The 27,827-nt window shown below is 45.1% G+C and overlaps 3 protein-coding genes across 5 annotated transcripts in view; all 3 read right to left on the bottom strand.

Annotated features, from left to right (window-relative positions):
- Nucleotides 1–17: 17 nt before the first annotated feature.
- On the bottom strand, nucleotides 18–5,877 carry LOC118229287 (zona pellucida sperm-binding protein 3-like). Its single transcript, XM_035421137.1, has 8 exons — nucleotides 5,191–5,877; nucleotides 3,984–4,099; nucleotides 3,418–3,521; nucleotides 2,690–2,864; nucleotides 2,404–2,521; nucleotides 1,583–1,668; nucleotides 1,320–1,486; nucleotides 18–736 (listed from the first exon to the last, which is right to left on the bottom strand). Exons 1-8 carry the CDS (start codon nucleotides 5,638–5,640, stop codon nucleotides 195–197), a joined length of 1,758 nt encoding a protein of 585 aa, XP_035277028.1. The 5' UTR covers nucleotides 5,641–5,877; the 3' UTR covers nucleotides 18–194.
- Nucleotides 5,878–8,617: 2,740 nt separating this feature from the next.
- LOC118229324 (interleukin-12 subunit alpha-like) lies at nucleotides 8,618–12,469 on the bottom strand. Its single transcript, XM_035421187.1, has 7 exons — nucleotides 12,100–12,469; nucleotides 11,735–11,898; nucleotides 11,537–11,632; nucleotides 11,011–11,052; nucleotides 10,809–10,925; nucleotides 10,410–10,448; nucleotides 8,618–10,214 (listed from the first exon to the last, which is right to left on the bottom strand). The coding sequence occupies exons 1-7, from the start codon at nucleotides 12,119–12,121 to the stop codon at nucleotides 10,083–10,085; spliced, it is 612 nt and encodes a 203-aa protein (XP_035277078.1). The 5' UTR covers nucleotides 12,122–12,469; the 3' UTR covers nucleotides 8,618–10,082.
- Nucleotides 12,470–15,445: 2,976 nt separating this feature from the next.
- Nucleotides 15,446–27,827, bottom strand: part of LOC118230655 (schwannomin-interacting protein 1-like) — a 29,012-nt gene continuing 16,630 nt past the window's right edge. For all 3 annotated transcript variants that reach the window (XM_035423862.1, XM_035423861.1, XM_035423863.1), the window contains 6 exons: nucleotides 25,945–26,063; nucleotides 23,103–23,220; nucleotides 22,750–22,947; nucleotides 18,148–18,271; nucleotides 17,052–17,145; nucleotides 15,446–16,624 (listed from right to left, as the gene is read on the bottom strand). In XM_035423862.1, the coding sequence (XP_035279753.1) occupies nucleotides 16,573–16,624; nucleotides 17,052–17,145; nucleotides 18,148–18,271; nucleotides 22,750–22,947; nucleotides 23,103–23,220; nucleotides 25,945–26,063 (705 nt within the window). In that variant the 3' untranslated portion in view covers nucleotides 15,446–16,572. The remainder of the gene's footprint in view (nucleotides 16,625–17,051; nucleotides 17,146–18,147; nucleotides 18,272–22,749; nucleotides 22,948–23,102; nucleotides 23,221–25,944; nucleotides 26,064–27,827) is intronic.

The following is a 27,827-nucleotide window of genomic DNA, read 5'->3' as shown; positions in this document are numbered from 1 at the left end:
ACAAAAGGAAAACTTGACCAGTTTTAAAAGGTAGCCTTTTATTTACCCCTTTTTACATTTGTTCATGTAGATGTATCATATCCAGAGTCCCCAAGTGACTTGGCCTATAAATTGACAATTTTCAGCCAAAGATCTTCGGGTACTGAAGTTTCACGTGAATAAGCGCACGCACGGGCCAGGTACTCAACCCAGTACTAATCCCACACTCCCCCCACACTCCCTTCCAGTTCATCTTCCTCCACCCGTGTGTCCACCTCAAGTGGGCCCACTGGAGCCTCCGCCTCCTCGGCCTTGAGGTCGTCCAAGTTCTCCACCTGCTCCATCGCCAGGACGGAGGTGCTCAAGCTGTCCTCCGTCTCTGTTGACGCAGCCAAGGGGTCCACATCGGTGCCTGCTTCGAGGGAATGGGCCGGTGGGGAGTGAGCAGTACTTGCAGATCGCCCAGTCAAAGGAAGTGTGGAGTCATTATTCGAGGCCTCGACTTGCCCAGTCACAAGGACGGCAGGGTCCTCCACCGAAGCATTCCCCTGCTCGACCGGAAGCACCTTAGGGGTGTCCACCACAGTGCCTGAATCAGTTGCGACAGCTGAAGGGTCCACTGCACTGCCTGCCGTGGCCATAACGGCTGGGGTGTCCACAGAAGTGCCTGAATGCTCAGCTGCGAGGACCTCGGGCGCATCGACTTGCTCGGGCTGACGAAAGATCAGGGGGCCGATGGTCACGGACTTTTCCAAAGCTGTGAAACAGAACGGCAAAATTCCAAAAATTTCAGCACGCATGTCAATTCATTACTTATTGCATCATCTGCTGTGGCGCAATGTCCTTATCTCCATGCCTTTGTGCAGAGGTGGAGCTGGATGCCCGAGCTGTGGTCAGACAGGAATTGAATTTCCGCATTGGTAAGTAACAGCATATGCATAATGAGTTACTAAATGCATTAGGAGCAAGCAGAGACTGGAAGAGAGATTAGTTTGAAACCACACATGGACGCTGAGATTACAGAACTTGCTGGAAGTGCACAGAAAAACATCAATTTACTATGAAGCCCAAACCAAAAGGTCAGTACTTTGTGGTGCTCCAACTTCTATTTCCCCCTCAAAGTGCAAAAAAAAAAAAAAAAATGTATTGTTGCTAAACATCTACCTACCCGCAGTGCCTGGATCATGCGGGACGCAGATTGAAAAATGTACACCGCAGAACACCCAGTGGAAAAATAAAATCAATGTTCAACTAGCGTGGAATCTTAGTGCAAGTGCGCCATCATGGTTTTTCGGAGTAGAAATGACTGTTCTACAGCATTTTGAAAGGAATCCCCGTACCAGAAGCACCAGCGGGAGGTTCAGTCGCAGCTCTGCCGCCTGCACCTGCCTCGGCCTTCGCCCCCCTCTTCCACACCCCGATTTCCGGGGTTTTCTGGCCGGTGGAGAAACCGCGGGGACCTTCACACCTGCCGCACGCCTGGTCATTCCCGTCCACGGCCGTCCACCTGGCAAGAAAAAAAAAAAAGGCGGAAATTTCTGGATTAAAATCCCAAAAAAAAAAAAAAAAAAAGATTAAACGGCGTGATTAAGAACACGCCCACCTTCCGTCAGCGTAAGAGCAAGCCCGGTTTGGGGACGCTCCACCGAGGGCCACTGGCTCAGCCTCCAGGAGACAGGTGATGAAGACCTGCAGGGTGCAGCCAGGCAGTGAGATGACTGTAGAGCCTGGCTTGGGAGGATACCTCCCCAGGGTGGGAGGAAACACAGCAGAGAGAGCAGTCTAGAATTTTTTTTTTTTTTTTTTAAGTCAGGCCTGTAGTCTGGGCATTTCGTGGAGACCAAAAAACATGTTGAAACCAAAACAAATTTTAATGAGCGTTTACATGAATATTCATGCAGACAAATGATCTCAAGTACAAAAAATTGCCATCCCAACCCATTCTGAAATGCCTCATGAAAGCCTGCAAGCTTAAGATGTCAGGGAAGGAAACTTCCCAAGCAAATGTCAAACAGACTTCATTAATATGAATGAGAAAGCACTTCTAGACCAGGGCTGGTAGGGTCAAAAATGATGCCACAATAGACTCATGTTGACTGACCACCTAGGCTAAGGGTGCCCAGTTATGCCATGGAGGACCAAGGATGCAATTCCAGTCTCTACACCTGCTGATTTTATTAGTTCTCTGGTTGAAGGTGTCAGTTGGTGAAATCAGCAGACGTAGTGACTGGTTGGAATGAAAGCCTGCATGCTCTCCACCCTCCATGACACGATTGAACTAGGCATTACAAATTAAAGGTGTAATAGTCCACCTGTGGAAAACGGAGGGAGGGAGGGAGGGGCAGGGACCTGTCAATTCCCCTCTCTTCACAATACCACTTCATCTGCATAATGTGCTTTCCCCCCCCCCAACATCCACTTAACTGAGTCCCTGGAGTGTTGGAAAAACCTGAACGCCTCCAGCTGGATGTGCAGGTTGTTGTCATGGTTTCTGGGAAAGAAACGGGAGCGAGACCCCGTCACCCTGGCATCAGTGAAGCACCTGGAGGAGGAGTTGGGGGGGGGGGGGGGGGGGCGCATCGGAGGACCACCTTTAGGGTTGAGCAATTAAGCTGGCAAGACGTTCAGAAACCAATACTGCCTTCCTGGCCCACCCCTGGATTGAGCTTCAAGACGGACTGTTCTCCCCCCGGCCCCCCCCCTCACCCACCCATTCTCAATGAAGGCGTATCTGGGGTCAGAGTTCACATCAGGCACCAGGGTGGCTATGCAGGTGTCCACGAAGACGCGGAGGGGCACGTGGTTGCCCTGGAAAACCGAGGCCTCCAGATGGATGACCTCGCCGAGGAAGTAGACGTTGGTGGCCCTCTCAGAACGCCAGTCTTCTGCAGTGAGAGCCACCCAAGCACATCACTCACCCTCATTACGTTTAGCTGCACAATTCAATTACACCATGGAAAGCAATAGCACAATACAGAAAGATTGTGTTGCCCACACAAAGTACAGAGGGGGAAAACATGCTGACTAAACTTGTAAGAATTACTCTTGTACAGAAGGTACAATGTAGAGCTTATACACAAGTCAATGTACTCATGCACAACAGGGCATATACAGGATTATATTCCATATGTGCAGTCAGATTATATTTCGATAGACCTCAGGATCTTTTCGTAGTGTGCAGAAAGAATCTGTGCAGTTGCAAAGATGCAGCAAGAACTTAAACACCCCCCCCCCCCTTTCTGGACTTGCTTCCAAATTAATGGGCACAATTTGTCTTGAGTAACTCGAGACAAATTTTAGTTACATGGAAACCAACGCTGGTGGGTATTGAGTTCCACATCAGTTAAGACCCTATTTCCCCCCCCCCCCCCCCCCCCCAAGCCCCACATCTGAAAAGGTTTCACTTTAAAGTCAGAACATGGGCGTGGCAAGGCCTACCCGTCAGGAGTCTGAGAGAGAAGTAAAACGTGTCCTCAGCAGACTGCGTGGAAATGAAGGGGATCCACGTAGGAACCAGACTGTTACTGTCCACACTGTACTGCCTGGGCACAAGCAGAAACTAGGGTCAACGATTGGAAAAAAAACACTGCATGCTGGGAGAGAAAGGAATTATGGGATACCAGAACCAACTCCAGTATGCAGTCAAGCTACACTCCCCCACTCAAAACCTTTTGAATGTTTTCAAAATTCTGTGTTCTAGAACTGCATTGCTTTCAAGCACCAGTAATGATAACTACATCAGCGTTTAGAATGTTCAGTTAAGAACATTCCAATGACATTTGTGATCTTACTTTAAAGGGTTAACACCAGTGAGGTTCATGAACCAAAGATTGAGCTACCACACATCGGTAATGAATCTGGACCAATCTACTACAGACACACAGTGTGGTATGGTATTCACTGAAGTAATTCAGGTTAAATCATCTTGCTTAAGTAAAACAGCAGCACTCCAAATGGGATTCAAACCCACAACCTGTGAGTTGTACTTCGAATTTTATGCTCACCGTCCGTAATGGCACTTGAATGGAATCTCAGTTTCCTCCAATCGGATGATGCCGTTCGGCGAAGGCGCTGGCGAGTAGAATATGGAGTTCTTGTAGACCAGCCAGTCATCAGTGAACTGGGGGGGAATACAGCAGAGGTGGATTTGAGGTGGACTAATTTTCATTTAGAATGAACAAACAATGCCAAACCATTTTGCATCCCATTATAATTAAGGCCAAAATTACGGAAGGTCAAACAAGTATTACTAGTGGTCCATGGTCAAACGACAGTCAAGACCACTGGTTTCTGCATCAAGTTTTCAAACCACTCACCCCCAGATCACACTGTAAAATCCATATTTAGAAAGCCTTTCCTAGTATTTTGTTCCCCAAACACCTGAAATTGGAAATTAGCAATGTTCTTCAGCCAAAAGTTAAAGTGATTAGTGAAATCAGCTGGCTGATTTCAGGGGTAGAAGGAAAAAGAAAAAAAAAAAAAAAACATGGCAGGACTTTGACCCCTGGACTTTCCACCTCTGCGTATCAATTTTGCTACAGACCAGTGGTAACCAACCCTGCTCTTGGAGACAGACCGTCCTGTAGGTTCACTCCAACCCTAACAAAGCACAAACCCCATTCAACAGCTAGAGATCCTGTTGAGCTGCTAATTAGCAGAATCAGGTGTGCTAAATTAGGGTTGAAATGAGAACCTACAGGATGGTAGATCCAGGAACAGGGATGTTGCCACTGAGGATCTCGCACTGCAGTCTTTAAAAAAAATAAATAAATTAAGTGGGTTTTTTTTGGCACGTTCCAGTACTCAGACTTCATTTGAGTATTTTATTGGCTTGGAAATTGGCCACACCTCATTTCCAAGCGCCCGAAATAGTTAATTTGGAATTAAAGGCCTGCAGAAACCAGTGACCCTCGGGCAGGGAGCAGAGATTCCTGTCACATTACATTACAGGCGTTTAGCAGATTCTCTTATCCAGAGCGACTTACACGACTTACTACACAGCATTTTACATTGCATCCATTCATACAGCTGGATGCATGTTCTGAAGCAATTCTGGTTAAGTGCCTCACGGTCACGGGCACAACGGCAGCGTCCCACCGGGGAATCGAACCTGCGACCTTTCGTTTACCGGCCCGGTTCCTTACCCACTGGTGCCACGCAGCCGCCCTACGGACCGATCCGGGCCGGTGGGGTACGACCGCTCACGCTTACCACGAGCTCCGTCCCGCAGTCGGTCAGATCGGCGAGGATGACGTACTCGCCCCCCGCCCCCCCGCCGCTGGAGACCGCGGCCGCGCCGCACTTCGCCGCCGGTCCGGCGCCCTTGGCCAGCGGGTGCCACCCCAGCCGCAGGTCCGCCCCGTCGACCAGGACACCAGTCCCGTACAGATCAGCCATCACCCGGATCTCCACGGCGGACTCGTGGCACCACACGGCGACGGTGCTGGGCTCGGACACCCGGGGAGGGTCCCCTTCCGGGCCCTTCCGCGGCTTCCCCGGCGGCACCGGGACGCAGTCCGCCAGGAGAGAAATCAGAAGCAGGCCAGAAAGCAGCCTCAGCACTCCCTCTGTAAGCCCCATTTCCACACACAAGAGAGACACACACGCACACCAATTCACAGATCCGCCAAGACTGCTAGGCCTGCACAGCATCAATAGCATTTACAGAGTTAGAGAGGGGGCAGGGCTTAGCCTCCTTTATAAGTAACCGCTGGCAGGTGCCGACCAATCACAGGGCAGCATGAGGAAACGACAGCAACGCTGATTAGTCTCTCTTTAGTTAGCTCTGAACGTTGGCCTCCCACTTGACACCAACACCTCGCGCACAAGCAACTGAAAGCAATTATTCAGGCTACGGAGGTGTGCCCAATCACGTGGCCAAATTGCACTGCATAGGGCAGGGCTGCTTGACCCTGCTCCTGGAGATCTGCCGTCCTGTAGCTTTTCATTTTAAACCCTAATTTGGCACACCTGATTCTGCTAAGGATTCAATCAGACCTGTAGCTGTTCAGCGAGGAGCGCGTTTGTTAGCGTTTGACTCCAGGTAGATCTCCAGGAGCAGGGTTGGCCCTGGAATCAAAATCCAGACCCGGTTTCTTTTCGCCCAGGTTATTAAGTGAACAATTAGTGTCCCTGATCGGTCAGACTGTCGTCACACCTGACTGTCATGTAAAGGGAGAGTGGAAAAGCAGCAGTTCTCGGCCCTCTAGGACCGTGATTTGAGCAACAAGACTGTAGGGATTGTTACTGAATGTTATAACCCCCCCCCCCCCCCAGTGCTAAAGGACAATTAAAATATATGGTGAGGTTATGTGGGCTAAATTGCCTGTTCTCGCCTCACGTAATACTACATTTTTGGGAAACTAAAATGGGATCAACTGCAACAGTTCACAGATCACTTAAAGCAGCTTGTTGGATGGGTTATTCACCACACCTGGTTTCTTGGGTCTGAATTGGTTGCCATTTTTTACAATTAAAGCAAAAAAAAAAAACAGAACATCCCAAGCTATTCAAAAGCAAGAATTGATATTGTTGTTGTTGTTGTTGTTTTTTTTTTTTTTACTTTCTGGAAATGGCCACTTGCTTATAGTTTGACAGGAATTCAATTAATGTCCATCCTTAACTTTGACTTACAAAGAAAATGCAAGCATTACACCTTTTCTTCACAAATGCACTTTGGTTAATTCACATGTTTGTGAAGAAGAAGAAGAGAAAGCATAATGTTTTTAATTGTTAAATGAATGATAAGGACTCATTTTGATTGAATCGCAACACGTCAGTCCCCTGATTTTTTTTTTTAATCAATAGGATTCAGGTGTGATTAAAAAGCATACGGCATCTCATCTTCGCCCTCTCTACTGCTCTATAAGGGCCTGCCTCCTCTTTACGATCTCTCCAAGTTGACTGAGAGTAGAGTACTGTGTTGATTCAATAAATACAAAAACCTTCATGGAGACGATGAACTGCTGAAGAACACCGATACGAGTTTCAGGTGTTTTCCATTTAATCAATTTTATCGGTTGCTAAAGAGTCTGCACTCCTTGCAATGTTTGGGTTTTCGGCAACTGCGATTCACAGACATTTCACTAGGTGTCAGCATTGTCTTCACTTTGTCTGGATCGCCGGTTGTGCTTAATTTGATGAGAATATAGTCTTCGCAATGTAGAAGCAATTACGAGCACCGAAGTTCTTATTGAAAACGAATGTTAACCCCACATTACGAAGCACTGCTTTGTTCGCACCCTTTAGTCATTGATAGAATTTCACTACAGTTATATTCTGATGTTCTTCCTTGGCATGAACATCGTGAATTATCGGGCAATTAAATTTGCGATACGTTTGTTGTTGTTCTCATGTGACACGTGTAAACTTTCGGTGGATTCCCCACATATGCAGGTTATAATTTAGATGCACCTAGAATGACTTTACAAATGAGTCATGCTCGCGTGATCTAGCGCTGCAAGGTCGTGGAACCAGTAGTTTGCGTGGCTGCTAAATGCCACCTACTCCACGCAACTTAACGAGAGTTCGCTCGCACTCGCGTCTGCTTCTTGGGACCAGCCGTGCCCACGAGCTTTCACTTCCCCAAGCTGCAAGTCACAGGTATGCAATGCTGCAATTACTGTTTACGTAATTATCATCCGTAGTTAACTGTAGCTCCGTATCTTCGCGGTCTTAAAACTACCAATGGAATTTACCATGGAACACTTTTGCTTGACGCTGTCAAGTTTTTGCGTGGAGGCTAGGTTTCGTGCAAACTAACGGTTGCCAAGAATGTAAATGGACTGCGTTTATATAGCACTTTGGATAAAAGTGCTTTACAATTTATGCCTCTCATTCACCCATTCACACACCGACAGTGAAAGGCTGCCATGCAAGGTACCAATCAACTCATTGGGAGCAATTAGGGGTTAGGTGTCTTGCTCAGGGACACTTCGACATGCCCAGGGCGGGGGATCGAACCGGCAACCCTCCGACTGCCAGACAACCGCTCTTACCTCTTGAGCTATGTCGCCACAATATTGCTTTTAAAGTCATATTATCTTTTGGGGAATGTTTTGAAGAGTATTATCCTTAATTTAAATGCATTCTGTATCATTTAATATGCAAACACCACATAATATCGTTTAATGACGCTACATGATTATAACGTAAACCATAAATCCTCGGTCTGAATTTGTAACCATTGACATTTTTCTTTAACCAAAACATGTTTTAGCCAGCAATATGGTTCATGTGACGCATAAACTTTGAACGACCACATTCTCTCAAGTTACTTGAAATTATTTAGGAAACACTGGGTAGCATTGCTAGGAATGAAATAGAGCTTCTTTCATTTGTGAGCTAAGATAGACAATATTGTTTCTTGTAACTCGGCCTCATTATGATACCACTACTTTCAATAGCAGGCCCATATCTTGCTAGTTTTAATTAATTAATAAATGTGTTATTTTTCCCATTTGCTTAAGGCCTTTGAATTTGAGGTCAAAAGATGAATATGATGAACATGTACAGGTGACAGACAATACGCTTTTATTTATTAATATTAAATTGTATTTAAATAAATACCATTAAGTAGATTCTTCTGGAGTGGGGGGGGGGGGGGGGGGGAGAGTCATTTGTAGTCAGAATGTCGGTGTATTTTCAACCAAACTTTATTGTCATTTTTCAACTCCGCCTCAGGCCACAAAACTGAAATCAATAAAATATTGCAGTAATACAATATTTATTCTGCAGTACAGACACAGTGTAAAGTACAGGCATGATGTCAGAGTTTAGCATTTAGCATGAGTCCCCAACCAAAAAATAATAGCAAAATTATTTTATTCTTGTTAGTCCACCATTTCTGTTGTCAAACACTTTGCATTTTCTTCAAATTGATATTGGATGTTTTCCAGCATTTCAAGTACGGGGAAATTTTCTTTAAAAATGTTGTTCAAGTCTTATCATCAAAATATTCAGAATTACCTGATGTACTCTAATGCTAATAGTTCATGATCATAAGAGCACAAATAATTCATTCATGGAAACTACCATCAGAGATCTATAAATACAATTTACACTGTCATAAAAAACATATATCCTAACATATTAACTAGTGAAAACATGAATAAATAAATAATCTAACAAAAATATTTGACACACACGTTTTTACATTTCAAATAATTATATCCTAACAACAATGGAACAGCCATCGAAACATAATTCAATAAATAAATAAATTAAATAAATAAATGCTCACAAATAAGTAAGAAATTTTTTTTTTAAATAGGATACAAAAAATAGCTGTTTTCTTATGAGTTCCCTGGTGTGATGTTGCTCACTTCCGTACTGGAATGTAGAAATATTTTGTAGATTTAAAAACAATGAATAGCTTTCAGGACTGTAGGTGCAATCAGTGGTTTGATGAGAGATTGTTGAAACAGGGTTGCAAGCACTGGGAACATTATTATTCTCGCATTGTTCACTGCCCAGCCATCAGTGATTGGCCCAGATTTGTCACCTGGTGACCAGTCAGACAAGAGCGCGCGTTGTGTACATAGAGAGAAGTAACGTTACCCTGATTTTACTTGGTGTAGCACCTGCAGACAACAATTGTTTCCCTGACTCCCTGAGATACGTTGGATGATCATGATTTGATTACTGATGATGATGATTATGATGAAGATGGTGACGTAGATGATGTCAGCAATTACAGGGTATCATAACTGAGAGGCAGTACTGTTCTTTTAGTTTCCAAAAATGAAACAGTCTGTCACTTGGTTTGTTTTGACAAAGTTGATGGTTAGGATGACAATAAATGTGATGACTCACTTGAGGCTTCAAGCAGTGACGCAGCTTGTGACTTGGCTGTTGTTGAGAGTGATGATGATGAAGGTGATGATAATGAAGAACAAGAAGGTCAGGATGATGATCGTAGTAGTGAAGATGACTATGATGATGATGATGATGGTGGTGGTGATGGTGATTGATACTTGAGGTTTCAAGCAGTGAAGTAGCTTATAACTTGGCTTTTGTTGATGATTGATGATGATGATGATGATGATGATGATGGTGGTGGTGGTAGTGGTGATGATGATGATTACAATGATGATGATGAAGATCTACATCTCGTAGTCCCCAGCAGCAATGTAGCTCATTACACGGTTGATAGTAATGGCTCGAACTCGGAGGCCTTTCATTGCTTTACACAGCTTGAGCCTCCCTTCAAAGGTATTGCCTGTAGCTGGAGATACCTTGGAGGGAAAAATAATCAAAAAAATTGAATGTTTATAGGTTAAAGCTCTTCACATTCTACATATACATCTACATTTTAAGTTTTTTTTTAGTCTCAATTATTATTTAGGAATAATAACAATGATATGAGTATTAAAATCTAATTTACAATAATATTTTTAAAAGGAAATAGCGAGAAATAAATTAAAAGTCACCTCAATCACGGATGAATCTTCGCGTGCCGGAAAACAATGCTGTTTGGGACAAAATTATATAAACTGGTTTAACAGGAGGAAATAGTAAGTGACCTGCTGATGTCAAATCTGCCATTTTTTAACATTTTCATACAAAGGTCTTCAGACATCGGAACTTATTCAATTATATTTTGAAAATACATATTTGAAAGCAAAACCCTTCTAATTGCATACCAAAATACAGGTTATGCGTTACTGTCGCGCACATTGGTTGTTGAAGTTGCCCTCGTGAAGCAGACGAAATGGTATACTCTTATAAATCTATGAAACTATACTCTTCATATAAAGAGTAACATAATTATAACCCACTTGAAGTACCAGCTGTACGCACAAAGGCAAAAAAAAAAACGTTTTTCGCACCTCCGTGAAGTCGTCGATGGTCTTGACTAGGCGAGAACCGAGAGAGCTGTCAGAATACGCCAGTAGCGCGCTCCTGTAATACTGCGTGTCCAGCTCAATGTTCTTAAGGCACTCAGTCTGTGGGGAGATGCGTCACAGTCAGCCACGCGACAGCGAACAAAGTGAAGACAGAATGAGAATTCCGTACGAAGAGAATACATACCTTATCAAACTTGGTGTTTCTTTGGCCACGGCACGAGGCATCCTGTAGTACGGCACGGCGATGAACAAGTAAATACGAGATTAGTAAATACGTACGCAATTAGTCTGAAATGTACGTGCGTTTAATCCATAGACCGTATAAAAATGGTTTAATCTAAGTAAATAAAGATGATGTTGGGTGAAATGTTAATTGATTCCACTACCAGCAGGGGGAGTACAACTTTTGTGCTCGTGTGTGTCTGTCTAATCTGACATCAAGATAATTTCCTGAAGTTACGGACAGTTCTGGATTTTGAAAAAATAAATGACAGTTAACGATGAGTAGCTATTTATTATAAACATTGTTTTTGTATATGTATACGACACGTAATAATAAACTCATCATTATTCCTGACACAACACAACACTGTATAAAATAGGCAATACACTTTTGTGTTGTCTATACCTACATCAAATTACAAAAACACTTAATAAAAATAAGTATTTATTTGTTATCTCGCCCTCCCCGTTGGGTTATCATAGCGTACCTGTCGAGGGTTTGGTTCGCAAGCAGACTCCGTTTGAGTCCCCGAGTTCATCTCTGCAGTCTGCTCCGTGCAGTTTATTCCGCCAAAAAGATTGTCCTGCATTTCAACGGGATTGTAGAATCATTATCAATCGTAGTACATTGACAACTCTTTCCTTCAAAAACACAGTTATGGGCAAATATTTCCTCGTTTACTTACGTGCTGGAGCGCTTCCGTCATATTCCACAGCAGTGCCCTCGCGTGCGGCACGCAGCTCTCCATGTCTACGCTGTCCAGCCTGACGTCCCCTTTCACCGGGTGCCCCACGCTGACGTCGAATACGTGCCAGGAGAGCACGACCACGAGCAGCCACTGGGCGAAACCTAAGAAGGGACCTAACCGTCCGTCACCTCAATACGAAGAGCCGTATACTACACAAGCGTGCCAATGAAAACTCTAACAATCTAACATAGTTAAGAGTATCTACTGAATTCACCCAAAATTACGTATTTTATCACCATGGGTTTTTGAAAGATTTTATTTGTAATAAGTTATAATGAAATGCTATTAAAAAAAATACTCACGAAGCTTTCCGTTTTGCTGCATGTTTAGTAATTCAGTGTCTCGGTCAGTTTATTCAATGTCCCCTGTCTCTTTTCGAACTGATATTTATACAACCTCCAAGGGATTCCCCCAGCAAGATCGAACAGACCTCCCGGATAAATACACTGAACGTGTAGCTACCAGACAACCTAACACTCGATCACGTGCGATTTCCTCAGGTGCGGGCATACACTTCAACATTCGACAGCCCCCGGGGGGGATTGCCGTCCGGCAACACCTTTCAGTGCGCGTGGCGGTGCTTTAATTTTCTCCGTGGTTTCGAGAAGACTGTTTCGAGGTGCAAAGAGACGTCGAAACAACATGCGGCGAGGCAACTGTAATAAGCATGACGAAATTACGCTGAGGCATTCGAGGTAACCGCAGCCCGTCTGGCAGTTGACGTGTCAGTTGACTTTTCACTGTTGAACCGAATTTCCCCCCAACAGGCCCCATGCCGCCCAAATTAATACAAATTCTCGAAAGCAAGGGCTATATTTGAATAGAAAGCAAATAATAATTGCTGATAATTCTTGCCAAACCGAGATTATACAAGAAACAAAAATCCCTTAAGTGCTATATAAAGAGTAACAGAGTTTATATGAATTTAATAGTGACAGCACTTAGGCTACTCTATGAAAAAGAAAAACATTTATTGGGCAGTAGGCCTAATTTAATATTGATTTTTAAATCGGTATTCTTTGTTCTTGCAACACTTCTGCTAATGTTTTTAGTTATTTATTTATTTTTATCCCAGTTATCCAAGTCATGCTGGAATCGATTATTTTATAGCTCACATCAGGGCAACATCCGTTAGAGTAGATTTACCGAGTAGCCTAGTCGGCACATCACGTGGAAAATGGAACGAGGGAGAATCCTTCAAACTGAAAACCGTCTTTCCCTGAGTGACATTATAGCCAATTATGTAACGGTCATTGCCGCTAGTGTCAAGGTGAGAACCCGATACCGGAATATAGAGCACATCATTTCTCTGTTTAATATATACAAAAATACAAAACAAAAATTAGTGGTGCGTTATAAACAGCTGTGTTTTGGTCAGGTACAAACCAAACTTACACTCTCAGAAATAAAGGTACACAAGGGTACAAATTCTGTACAAGTACAAAACTGTACCTCTAAAGGTACTAGTGACAAGCGATTGTACCTTTCTAGGTACTGAATGGTACCTTCTTTTCTGATAAAGGTACAATTCTGTATCTTCAAGGGGTACTGCCACAGTGACAAGCGATTGTACCTTTCTATGTACTGAATGGTACCTTTTTTCTGAGAGTGTAGGCAAAAAAAAAGCAAGAGAACATGTTATTAATATTGATATGAATATTGGACTGGTGTATAATGGATTCAAGAGTTTCAAATCATATCCAGGTCTGGTAACTAAAACAGTTTTTGTGAAATTGTGGCGTTTAAATTTTGATTTCAAAGACTACAAATTAGAACTGATTTTTACAAATAGTTTAAAATGAAACTATTTCAGAAAATGTATTCCAATTTTAGAAACCTCTTAACCCCTGTATCCACTGCCAGTGTAATTCAATGATCTGGATGATCATTATTATTTTTTTTAATTCTGTGTTTTTACACATACATCTTATACTGTAGAGATTGTTCATTCAGTAATAGAATAATTTGTTCAAGAAAATCCTTGTATTAATTGATATCACATTCCTCTCACTACAAAAGTCAACATCATTTACTATATCATTTGCAATCATATTTTGTACATAGTATGTAATATATTTTTAATTTTATTGAGTAATGGTGTGTGGCTGTTGGCAAAACTCAAAACTGCTGCATGGAAATCTTATTTTCTCTGTTCTCTCCAAAACTACCATTACAGGTATAATTTAAATTAATTAAAGATGTTTATTAATTTATTATTTAATTGATTTATTTTTTGATGCTTGTAACTTCATTGCTCAGCAATACGGTCTCTGTTCTTTTCAGACTGCAAACACTGTCCCCCCACCCTCCAAAGAAGTGGCTGTGGTGTGTGACTTCATTCCATTCAATGTCTTGCTTTCTGCCAAAAAGGGGAACAGAGGCGATGATTCACTATTAGAAAACCTCGTTCAAATAAAAGCGTGCCACAGGATTTTAAATTGTCTTGGTTTTTTTGTTTTTTTTTTATTTGTACTTGAAATGCAAAGAAACTGATAAAGATTCTCGCTCTTTTAAAAGTGAACACATTAATAAATTGGAATCAAGAAAGAAAAAAATAAAGATTGAATAAGAAGTTTGTCAGTTGTTGCATTGCTCCCCTTTGTCACTCAATGGCAATCGTTAGAAATTGCAATAGAATAGAAAAGAATAAACAGCAATTATCTCAATTTAGTTGCCATGCAAGTGACTTTCTGTTGGGGGGGGGAGGGGTGTAGATGAACATGTAATTCACAGCTGAGTACAAGTCTTAAACCCTTAATGAAAAGTAAATTCCAAAACATGAATTATATAGTAACAGCGGTATCTTTGAGACCTAGATGAATTATGTATCTTAATTGAAACAGCTCTTTTTTCTCACCGATGTTCAAAGGATTAATGAATTTCAAATAATTATTTTACCCACGTCTGGTATCTTTTAAAGATAATTAAAGCACTTTGTACTTTGTGTCTGGTAATGGGGTAACAATACTTTACTATCGACAATTTGTATGTGTCTTGCAAGGAAATGTCCACATCAGCTCAGTTGAGTTTGGAATTTGACTCTGACGTCATCACATAGCATTCATTAGCAAAACTGAGTACTTGAATGACTGTTTGTTTGACCTGCTGAGTCACACATATCGGCAGGGTGATTTCATGGAGCACGTGTGTGGAACAGTGTGGTTCTAGCCTTGAGTAAGCTAAGACCCGGGGAAACCAGAACCAGCGTGAGAGGTGCTCTGGATCGGGGAAACACCGGTTTTCGAAAAACATTCGTATGGCCACCACTTAAACCCATGAAGAGTAGGTTTTTTTTTTTTGGAATGTTTTTTTTTTTTTTTTTCTTAAATTCCAAGTCAGTGTTCTAGAACTCTGTTGCTTTCAGCTACCAGCAGTGATTGTGACATCAGCATCAGAATGTTCAGCGAGGAACATTCTAATCGCGCATTTGTGATCTTACATCTTAAAGGGTTGAATCTGTTTGGCTACATGATCGGTAGCAATTCATATTGATTCCCCAAGTAGTCTCTTCAAATTAGATACCAGTTCTCCACTGATCTGCCTGGATAAATTAAGGTTAATTACACATAAAATAAAAAAAATCAATCATTTCAAATCACCACAGAACCCAGGAAATACCAAAAATAAATTACATTCCAAGACCACAAGTTATGAAATAATACTGTTTTATTAATAACTTTACATTATTTCTGTACATAAAACTTTGTTTTGTTTGTTTTCTCCGTACGATTTTGAAGACAAACGTGAAGACGTTAAAACGCACACATTCACATAAAATGAAACCTGAGCCAGAAAAACCAACCTTCACATGGGGCCAGCGATCGACTACGCTGAACGCAGGACCCCAAACGTCACAAACCTTCCCGCAAGGCGGGCGTAGCTCCTCCCACACATCCAGCGCCTTCAAATAAAACGTCTCTTTTTTTTGTTTTTAGGAAAACTACTGTTTGTGCAAAATTAAGAGACAGGTTGTAAAAAATACTGCGCGGGTTAGTTTTTGTTTAGTTCTGAATTTGTACTTATCTTTCTCTTGACTGGACAGACTATCGTCTTTAGGTTGTAACCTAATAGTTACATTTAACTGACCTATTTTAGTGTGGAATGTATTTTAAAAAAAAACATAAAACAGAAACGAATAAAAAAAGTCAGATCGTTCACTTTTCATACAGTCCAGTGCCAATAATTACATCCATCGTTCACGTCAAATCAGACAAGATGAAACAGGATAGTACAATGACAACAAACTGTGTGTAAGGTGCAGTAGCAGGAAAAGGGGTATTGCCATAGATTCTATATACAAACCAGATGGCCATCTCTACATAAAGTTAATTGTTTAGTCTCTCGACCATTGAAGTAAAAAAATCATGCATCTTATGAAAATTCATTATTAGGCATGTTCAATGCCAGCGGCAAAGGGTTTTGTTTTTTTGTTGTTGTTGCCCTGGGACACATCCGTGGATATGGTAGAGATTTTGGAAAGAAAGGAGGACCTGACCATCTGGTCCCTATAAGGAATCTGTGGCATCGCCCTGTTGTTCATTTGTCATGCGCCGGTAACGAACAGAACTCATGTGACATATCGAGCGCAGTCTGCGAAGATCTTTCCTTTAGTTCTCCTCTTCCTGAAAGTGTGCCTCCTTCGGTGATGGTGTAAATACTAGAGAAAATGACCACGGAAAATGACCACTCTTCTGAACTAACCACCAGGGCACGGCAGTGCATGTGGGGAAAGGACGGGGGGGCGGGGGGGGGGGGGGCAGCAGATGGGGACGTGTTTATTTGGAGACCATCTTCTCTGTCACGTGTCTCTGTTGGCTTTCTGCGTGTCTGTAGGAAAAAAAGGTTAAATGTTACACCTTGTCTTTTTTTTTTTTTAATGAAGAGTCTGACTTCCTGTATTTCCACTTTATTCAGATAAACAGAGCTGGGATCACAGCACAGGGAAGTTGAAAACATGCTAGCATGAATGATCCAGAACCAGGGAAACAGTCCAGAATGAAATTACCACATGGTTCCAGAACCAGGGAAACGTTCCAGATTGAAATTACCACATGGTTCCAGAACCAGGGAAATGTTCCAGAATGAAATTACCACATGGTTCCAGAACCAGGAAAACATTTCCATATTGAAATGGCAATGGTTCTGGAACCAGGGAGATGTTCCAGATCGAAATGACCACGGTTGCAGAGTGTGTGTTGTGGAGTGCTCATGGACGGTAGGTGCAGTTTGGTGATGTGAGGGGGCCTGTTCCTACCTGGTCAGGTCCTCGATATCCACCAGCATTGCGTCCTGCTCCACCTGCAGTTCATCTCTGACCACCAGCATCTCCACCAGCTCCTCGTTCAGACCTGCGGCAGGGCAGAGAAAGCACCGCACGTTGCACTAAGCAAACAGTAAGCACTATAAAAGCTATAAAGCTGTACAGAAAGCAAATATATCAGAGGCCATAATAGTAGGCTCAGGTTTCAGTCATTTTAAAACCAAGAGAGAGATCGTTTACGGTTAGCCGCATGCTGTTTTTTACTGAGCAGACAGCATTAATAACCTGTCCAAACAGCAGCGAGTGTGTGTGTGTGTGTGTGTCTGTCTGTGCATGTGTGTGAGTGTGTGTGTACAGTGTACTCACTCTTCATCTGTGTTTGTGTGTGTGTGTGTGTGTGTGTGTGTACGCGTGTGTTTGAGTGTGTCTGAGTGTGTTTGGGTGTGTAAGTGTGCGTACGCTGTACTCACTCTCTATCTGTGTGTGTGTGTGTGTGTGTGTGTGTACGCGTGTGTTTGAGTGTGTCTGAGTGTGTAAGTGTGCGTACGGTGTACTCACTCTCTATCTGTGTGTGTGTGTGTGTGTGTGTGCGTGTGTTTGAGTGTGTCTGAGTGTGTAAGTGTGCGTACGGTGTACTCACTCTCTATCTGTGTGTGTATGTGTGTGTGTGTGCGTGTGTTTGAGTGTGTAAGTGTGCGTATGGTGTACTCACTCTCTATCTGTGAGTGTGTGTGTGTGTGTGCGTGTGTCTGAGTGTGTAAGTGTGCGTACGCTGTACTCACTCTCTATCTGTGTGTGTGTGTGTGTGTGTGTGTGTACACGTGTGTTTGAGTGTGTCTGAGTGTGTAAGTGTGCGTACAGTGTACTCACTCTCTATCTGTGTGTGTGTGTGTGTGTGTGTGCGTGTGTCAGAGTGTGTAAGTGTGCGTACGGTGTACTCACTCTCTATCTGTGTGTGTGTGTGTGTGTGTGTGTGTGCGTGTGTTTGAGTGTGTAAGTGTGCGTACGGTGTACTCACTCTCTATCTGTGAGTGTGTGTGTGTTTGTGTGCGTGTGTCTGAGTGTGTAAGTGTGCGTACGCTGTACTCACTCTCTATCTGCGAGTGCAGGTCATTGACAATGACCTGCAGCTGACCCAGGCTCATGTCCCGCAGGTCGATGGGCCTCAGACTCCTCTTCATCAGACACTCACTGATGTGGGGCAGGTGGGGCAACTGCAGGGGCGAGACGATGAAGATTTAGTAATTCAGTTCAATTCGATTTTATTTGCATGCGCTTTTTACAGAGGAAAAAAGAGATTTGGCATTATTTTTTTTATCAAGCCATTCACTGGGAGGGAGTTTCCTGTTTTCTGGAAAGCATTTGTGTTTACGCCAAAGAAAACGCTGCAATGCAAAAACCGTCCAGCAGGGGTCATGTCTGAGACATACAGTCATCGGTGAGGTTTGAGGTGGAAAGAGAATTAATTTCTCCCTTCCAGGAATGCAAATATATAGAATATATGTTCCATACACAGTAAATCACAGTATCCTTGTCCATTTCACTCATACATACTGCAGATTACTGTGCTTTGCTGGGACACTGATTCATCTGTCTGTGACAAATCAGTAGAGAGTGTTTTTGAAGGTGTGTTCTTGTGTCTCCTTTCTCATTCAAAGAGGAAGCTTTGAAAGATGTACATGCAAAATGAATCTTTTTTCTCTTTTTTTGTGTTTAATTGGTTTGGTTGTTGTTTTTTCTCTCTCATTAAAGGCGCTGAATCTTTGTTCCAGCTTTGCGCAGTTCCTGTTTCACTGTGTTAGGCACAGGCGTCTCTGGACTCTGCAGACAGCGGATGTGGTGATGGTGGCAGCGGGCCAGGATTTAGTGCCAAAGAGTCATTATTGCACACACACACACACACACATACGCACGTGCATGCACACACACACACACAAACGCGCACACACACACACATACGCACGTGCATGCACACACACACACGCACGCACGTGCAAGCGCACACATGTACACACGCAGACGCACACGCACATACGCACACACACACGCACACAAGCAGATGCACACACAAGTATGCATACACGCACACACACACAGACACACACATACGCTCACGCACACACACGCACACGCTCACCCACACACGCTCACACACACGCACACACACACACACACTCACGCACACACACACGCGCACACACACACACGCACACACACACGCTCACGCACACACACGCACATGTTCACATGCACACACACACACACACACACACATATACGCTCACACACACACACACACACACACGCACGCACACACACACACACACGCACACACGCACACACACACACGCACACACACCGCAGCGCGAAGCGCCTCTCTTGTCGGGTCGCGGCGATGAACTCCCTGTCTCGCAAGGCAAACTCCCTGACCCCGCGCGCACTCTGCAACCCGGTCCGCACTCCCTGACACGCTGCAGGCTCTCTCCGAACTCCACGGCCCCGCGGTGCACCCGGCAGGCCCGCGACACACGCCCCGCGCGAACTCGCGCAACCTCGCGTGCACCCCATGACCCGCGTTCGCCCTCTCCAGCTCTCTTCACTGAAGCTCCTCCCCCCTCCGTGGGCCGAGAGCCTATCACAGGCAGCTATCCCGCCTCCCCCCCCCCCAATCGCCCAATCCCCTCCCACTTCTCAGGTTGCTACGAGACTAGGAACTGCGCAGTGACGCTGAGAGCTGGCTGCGGCGTCCTTGTTTAACCCTGAACTGAGAGAGAGAGAAAGAGAGAGAGAGGGAGGGAGGGAGAGAGAGGCAGGGAGAGAGGGGGAGGGAGAGAGAGAGAGAGAGAGAGAGAGAGGGAGGGAGGGAGAGGGAGGGAGAGAGAGAGAGAGGGAGAGAGAGAGGGGGAGGGAGAGAGAGAGGGAGGGAGAGAGAGAGAGAGGGAGGGAGGGAGGGAGGGAGAGAGAGAGAGGATAGAGAGCAGAGAGAGGAAGAAAGAGAGAGAGAGGGAGGGACAGAGAGAGAGGGGGAGAGAGAGGGAGGGAGAGAGAGAGAGGATAGAGAGCAGAGAGAGGAAGAAAGAGAGAGAGAGGGAGGGACAGAGAGAGAGAAGAGACAAAATTTGAAAGAGGGCTGGAAGTTAGAGAGTTGAGTGGAGTAAGCGTGAGAAAACAGTTTTTCAGGTTTGGAGGAAGGGGGAGGATATTAAAGTGAAGGGGGGGTTTGAAAGTGAAAGAGAAAGAGAGAGAAAGAGTGATAGAGGGGTGGAGAGAGTAGGGCAGAGGGAAAACATCATCTTCCTGCTCTCAGCCCACCCTGTTCCAGCCCCAGGAACAGCCTAACAGACTGTGAACCAAACTAACTGTGGTCCTCTCAACACTCTGCCTGCCCTTCACATTTCACACCAGGGCAGTTCTCGCTAATGCAAAGCCAGATTTTTACCATCAGTACAAACAAAAAAAAACCCCAGCTGGAAACGTGCTGTGAACTTTACTGCGGTGTACCAATCGTCATAGGAAATGACTAGGACTATTTTTATTTTTAGTTTAGAGCTGTTCTATGGAATACAGCACGTTTAAATCCTCTCAAACCTCACTGACATTTCCAAAATGTCTTTAACCCTGAGCATAGCCAGAGCTGAAAGGGCCGAGGAGATTGAGGATCGGTGATCACAAGCTCTGTGGACATTTCATAGATGTTATTACATAATCGGGCCCGTAAAAATGAACACTGAATGACTCCCTACTACCGAGAAGCAAAAATCCTCCAGCGCACCTAACGTCCAGTTCAGACCAAAGATTCGCGACATGACGAAACCGTTTCAGAATGTTGAGGAGAGGTTACAAGCTCACAAGCTTTAGCAATACAAATGTACAAATTTGTCATGCCAATAAAGCGAATTGAATTGAATTGAATTGAATTGAGAGGAGTCGCAGCGGTGTGAACTGCCCGTCTCTTATCGTCCGAGGTGCGTTCAAGTTCAAAGAACAAGGCAAACGTTTGCAAACTATTTCCAACTTTTTTCCGTTATTAGTGTGTTCGCCGCGAACGTTTGCAAACATAAGTGAACGGTCTGAAAAGGTAGTTTGCGGTTTGCGGCGAACAAAAAAGGACGCTAGACGGAGGGAAATGTTCCCAGTTGGGTATTTCAATTGAAAATGCCGTTAAGTGTGATCAGCTTTTTCAATAATGTTATTGCTAACGCTAGCCAATGTAATTATTGTTCGCTAGCTAGCTTTTTTTTTTTTTTTTTTTTTTTTTTTTTTTAAATCATCGATGATCACAGAAGCGGCTGTGAGTACTTAGCTATCGTCGCCATGTCTGATTATGTTTAATGCAAACAATTTGGAATGTTCGTAAAAAGCCGTTCAAATTGAACTGTTCAAAGAAAACATGTTCGCCACGAACATTTGCCTTTGTTCGCTGAACTTGAACCTATTTTTTACAGTCTCTGACTTGAACGAACCTCAGGTGTCGGCGTTTGCCATCGCATACGATTCAACTCCTCCAAGTTTTTTTTTTTTTTTTAACTTTGCACGTTCTCCAGTTGCAGCGTGTCGCGTCATGAATCCTGGGTCTGAATTTGGGCTTTAGAGGAATACTCTGTGCCACAGGCCTGTAGACATGGCTGTTCTGCACTGTTGTAGTTTGATGTTGTGGGTTTTCTTATCTCCTAGCTTTACTTAGCATGGGTTAGGTCAGAGAGTAATGTTTACTGTGTGAACTGGCTTTAACGTGTTCACGGCTGTGAATAACTGTTACAAAATTAGTACCTTATCGGACCTGTGTTTTGTATTTGTTCCAATGACCCTTGGTGTGCACTTATTGTACGTCACTTTGGACAAAAGCGTCTGCCAAATAAATGGAATGTAATGTAATGTCATGTGACACAGAACCCAGAAAACTCCCACAATGCATCAAAATTCTCAGTATCACTTCAGCTCAACACTAGGGTTCACATGCTCCCGGTAGGGGACCACGTGCACTGCAACAGTCGATTTTACGGGGAACATATTGCTTGTCTGCCTCCCAGAACCTCCTGCTGTTGGTAGGGAGGTGGGATGGAAGAGAGGCAGAAGCTGACCATCTGTTGGGTCAGTGGTTCTCCAACCCAGCCCTGCCCCCCACCCCCCTCCCCCTCGTATGGCAGTTTTCATCCCACCCACAATCGCGGTCCCAGAATTTTTAACAAGCTGTTCATTTTTCTTGTTTTGAGGGACTATTTTGTCCCAATTATGTCAGAAATGGCTGAGCGTGCAATGAAGGGGAAAAAAAGGTCCACGTTCTTGTTAATTGTGCTACTTTGCAAATGTTTACATGAAAAGAGTTTATAAAGTTTTTTTTTTTTTTTTTAACTAATAAAATTAAAGACTGGGGTGAATCAATAGGCTCCTCGTTGGTGAAAGTGTGGACACTTGACCAATAAAGGAAGCCACTTGGTTGATAATGAAGAATTGAAAGACAAAGATAATGATAAAAAAAAGCCAAACCCGCAATGTGCTATGAACGAATGATGAAAAATCATGCAAGAACTTTCAACCACCAACTGAGCAACAGAAACCAGGCGTTACTCAGAACTTCAGGACCGAGTTGGAGAACCACTGCGTTGGAACACGAGTCTGGCGGATTTGATTGGTGCAGCTGACGATGAACTGTGAACTGTGAACTGCGAACTCTGCGCTCTGGGCCACTCACCAGGTCAGCCACGGGGGACTTCTTGCGGACCTGCCGCTCCACCTCCACCTGCATGCGGGCCATGGGCTTGGCCATCGCCAGCGCCATCTTGGCCTCCGCCTGCAGCTTCTTCTGCCGGCTCAGGAAGTCCGAGTCGTCCAGGGACTCCGAGTCGTCCTCGGTGACGTCGCGGTCCGAGCAGGAGGAGCTCTGCTTGCTCTGGGGGGGGGGGGGGGGGGGTAGACACAGACACATGACCGCTTAAAAAAAAGGTTTGGGCCTAGGTTTGGGGGGCCTTGGTTGGGGGGCCTCTGTTTGCAGAGTGTCGGTTTGGGAGGCCTCTGTTTGTGGGGCCTCAGTTTGCGGGGCCTCACCATGGGGGACAGGGGCGTGTCCAGGCTGGTCTCTGTTCTGCTGTCCTCGGCGTCGCTGTCCTTATCGCTGCCGCTGTCGTTCACGAAACAGATCTGTAGGTTCGTCCCATTCTGGAGCCTGAGGATGGACAGACGGACCGAGGGATTAGAGAGAACACAGAGAGATAGAAAGAGAGAGGGAGAGAGATGCACTTCCTCCTAAACTGTACAAAATACACACAAATATAAGAAAAACATATTTCCACAATTTATATTTAAAAAACTTACATTCCTTATCATTTCCAATTGCGGCTCAACATGTTAAAGCTTGCCATAACCTGAGGGACACTGAGGGACTATTCTACAGACACAGGAGATTTATTATTACAGGTTGGCAGAAGGATAAAAGGGGACGGACAGAAAGAAGGGTTAGAGTACAAACAGAATCGTTAAAGAAGGCAGACAGGCAAAGATAGTCTAGATAGGGCAGCCATATTGAAGGCTTAGAGAGGTCAGGACAGACAGACAAACAGACAGACAGACAGAAAGACAAACAGACAATCTGAATTACCAGAAGGCAGAATGACTGGGGGATTACAGACACCCAAAGCTTAATCTAGTCATGCATTTGTGGTTATCAGCCTGTCTTAGAATAGGAGCATTTATGACCTGAACCACTAGGGGGCAACATAACATGTTTACACATTGTTCATTTAACAGTATTACACACAGTTAGTGGGGGGGGTTGCCAAACCCTAACCCCAACCCTTCTCATCTGCAATGTTTTCTCACCATAGAAAACCTGGAGGTGAATTTAATAATGACGTGATCGCGACTATTCCAATGACAGTCTAATTATCTCACAAAAGAGTTTTGGTCAATATCTGACGGTTGTGGAATTTCCACCCTCGGTGGAAGCACGGCACCGAGCGGTTGAGAGTGTGGTCGCGGCGCTATGGCGACCGTGCGCGGTTCCAGTAGCGTCTCTCTAGCACTTCCCCCTTTTGAGAAAGAGCGGTGCGTGGACCGCACGTGGACCGCTGACCTGGAGGGCCCGCCACCCCCCAACTCCCCAACCCCCCTGCTTATACAGGAACCCCCCCAACCCCCCAACCCCCCTGCTTATACAGGAACCCCCCCGCCGCATGCCGACCGCTGACCTGGAGGGCCCCCCACCCCCCTGCTTATACAGGAACCCCCCCCCACCCCCCAACCCCCCTGCTTATACAGGAACCCCCCCCCCCCCCCCCCAACGTTTCTCTGCACGTCTGCGCCAGTGTGCTCTATGCGGACCGAGTTGGTTTTTTCCGGACCCCCCCTTTCCGGAGGAACGCTGGGCTGGGGCGAGCTGGGGGGGGGGGAGCCCTGAGCTGAGACTTCTACGTTTTTCTGTTACTGTGAATCCAGCGATGCTGATTTCCATTCCCATTAATCCCTCTCACTGAGGAGAAAGCCTCTGATTGGATGTTGAGTGTTCCTATGGGTTTATATCATTTAAGTGTATGTGCATGTGTGTCAGAACGTTTTTTTTTTTTTTGGCTATTTTTATTATTTCATTTACATTTACAACTTCCTTCTGGTGGTAGTTGATATATAGGCTTGATTCATATTATAAAACCTATTATAAGATAAGTAAAGAAATCTTCATCTTTGTCTACATTGTTTAATAAGGGGATTAAAAGCATTGCTAGCCCAAATTCAAATTCAAAATTGGCATCAAATGCATTTGTAAATATTGGCAAAAACTATGCCTTCTTTCCCTCCTCCAGTTTCTTCCCTGTTGCTGTCCCCCTCCAACAACCTGATGTGCTCTCTCTTCATTCTCTCTCTCTCTCTCTCCATTCTCTCTCAATTCTCTCTCTCTCTCTCTCTCTCACCCCTCTCTCTCAGTGGAGTTTTTCAAACATTAATCACTTTTTCTTTTTCTTTGCTTTTCCCACGCAGTGGTAGCACTGACAACAACAGGAAAACACCCTGCCCGGGACTGCCTGTGCTTAAATTCATCATGGCCCAGGTCCATTCCCACAGCCGGGGAAGTTTATAACGATTGAGAAATACTGTGGGAACAAGCAAACCTTCACTCTGCACTGTGCACTTGCTCTGCGATATGAATTATTTTAGAAAGCTGTTGTGAAAATGAGCACACTTACAGTATCAGACCCTGGCGCAAGCAGTTTATAATCACCTACCCTGAGTTATATGCATGTCATTTGAGTTCCGTTTTTGGGCTGATACTCAGTTTATTAAATAATGTTCATGGGAATTATTAATGAATAATAATCACTAATGAATAATAATGGTTTTATCTCTGTATTTAGCAGGACTCGTCTATCTTAATGTGTGTGTGTGTGTGTGTGTGTGTGTGTTATACTTGTATTTGTGTGTATTGTTGTAAATGATGCAATATAATTCCTCAAAAACTTTAAGGTAAGACACTGGAAACTGAAACTAAAAGAGAGTGGGGCCCCCAGGAATCCTGGATAACACAGAGACAACCAAAGAAGCACTTCTGTGCAACAGCTCCTCACAGTGGTCGGACACGGTATAACCAGTGGAGAAATGCGCAAACACACACACACACATACACACACACACACACACACACACATGCACATACACATGCACACACACACACACACACGTACACATGCACACACACACATACACACACTCTCTTTCTCTCTCTCGCTCTCTCTCTCGCACACACACAGACACACTCACACACACACATGCACAAATACGCTCTCTTTCTCACACACACACGTACACACATACGTACACTCTCTCTCTCTCTCCCTCTCTCTCTCACACACACATGCACACACACACACACAAACACACACACACACACATACACACTGACCGTGTGGACAGCATGGGCTTGTTGTTTGGGCTGTAGTTAGTGTACAGGGCTGGTCCTTCGTCAAAGAAAGTCCCCAGGGCCAGTTTCTGCCGGATGCACTCCCTCTCGTTCTTCTGGGCCTACGGAGAAGAGAGGAGGAGCAGCTCATCAGCCAGAGTGGAGTCTGGACTACAACTCATAACCAGCACAAACTATACAAGACTACAAGTACCACAGCGCATCAGTACACATTCTATACAGGAGTACCTGTGCAACACACAATCAGTACAGACTCTATACGGGAGAACATGTGCAACACACAATCAGTACAGACTCTAAACAGGGGTACAAGTACAGGAACACAGAATCCGTATACAGGTGCAGAATCAGCACTGACTGTACAGGTGCAGAATCAGTACAGGCTAAACAGGTAGAGTCAGTACACAGTCAGTGTACTGGGGCAGATCCAGGATGACTTTTCTGTGATACAACAGCATGTATGCCGATGACCTCACAGCACTGGGAGCCCTGAAACAAGACCCTAATGCATTTTTATCTCCGCTCTGTGACTGAAGCAATTAAAGTCTTCTTCTAATCTGCTGCGTGTGCAAATAAATACACAAGTAAATGAACTGTAGCCTGGCAGCCTGTCGGTTTTACTTCCTTGTTTTCCTGACACCATGCTGCTGCCATGTGTATTGCTCTCTGGGTGAACATTCTGGGTAAACAAGCCACCCCCCCCCCCCCACAGTGCCCGCTCTCCCTCAGGTAGCAATGAGGTATTCTTTCCACCAGAGGGCGCTGTGGCATCCCCGCTCAAGGCAAACAAGCTTCACTGCGCATTGCCTGGGGCCCGTGTCACGAAGCAGGACTGCAGGATTGAGGAAAAAAAACCGGAACCCTCCCAAATCTGGAACACGGACTGAAGTAAAAAGAGTTGCTCTGGGTTTTACTCAGCACAGTTATCGAGCTATGATGCCAGCGGAACAGGCCGTTCAGCCAATCGGACGGCTGGGATGCCAGCGGAACAGGCCGTTCAGCCTATCGGACGGCTGGGATGCCGGCGGAACAGGCCGTTCAGCCTATCGGACGGCTGGGATGCCAGCGGAACAGGCCGTTCAGCCTATCGGACGGCTGGGATGCTAGCGGAACAGGCCGTTCAGCCTATCGGACGGCTGGGATGCTAGCGGAACAGGCCGTTCAGCCTATCGGACGGCTGGGATGCCGGCGGAACAGGCCGTTCAGCCTATCGGACGGCTGCATTGGACGGCTCACTCAGGCCCCTCGGGACCCGCTGGGTCTGAGTTGGCGGTGGCAGGCGGGAGGGAGGGCGCCGCGGCGGGAACAGACGCGCGGCACGCGAGGGTCCCACAGCCGCGCAGCACGGACTGCCGCCGCCCTCTACCGCGCCGAGACCACGCGCGGCTCCGGTCACATGACCCGCGCCTGTGTGCCAGCACACACACTCTCTCTCTCTCTCTCACACACATACATACACATATACACACACACAGGATATGATAGAAAGCGTAGCCTGAACAGAAGCCCTACATTAATGCACACTTCTGACAGAGCTCTGCTCTCTTTCCCTCTATCACATCTCTCCCTGTCCTCTCTGTTCTCCCTTCTCTCTTCTTTCCTCCCTCCCCCTCTCTCTCCCTCTCCTCTCTGTTCTCCCTTCTCTCTTTTCTTTCCTCCCTCTCCCTCTCTCTCCCTCTCCTCTCTGTTCATCCCTCTCTCTGTTCTTTAGTTTCTCTACAGTGGAGCGCTCTCCCCATGGAGACAAAGAGCCCCATTCAGCAAGGCTGTGGATTGGTTACCGTCGGCGACCTCGTACCCAAGCACCAGCACACAGAGGGAGGGGGAGGAGGAGAGACAGAGAAATCAGGATGCTGGGAAAGTTT

Source organism: Anguilla anguilla, chromosome 6 (genome assembly GCF_013347855.1).
Source record: "Anguilla anguilla isolate fAngAng1 chromosome 6, fAngAng1.pri, whole genome shotgun sequence".
Taxonomy (NCBI): domain Eukaryota; kingdom Metazoa; phylum Chordata; class Actinopteri; order Anguilliformes; family Anguillidae; genus Anguilla; species Anguilla anguilla.
The sequence above is the reverse complement of the archived record's forward strand: the minus strand, read 5'-3'. Positions and strand labels throughout refer to the sequence as shown.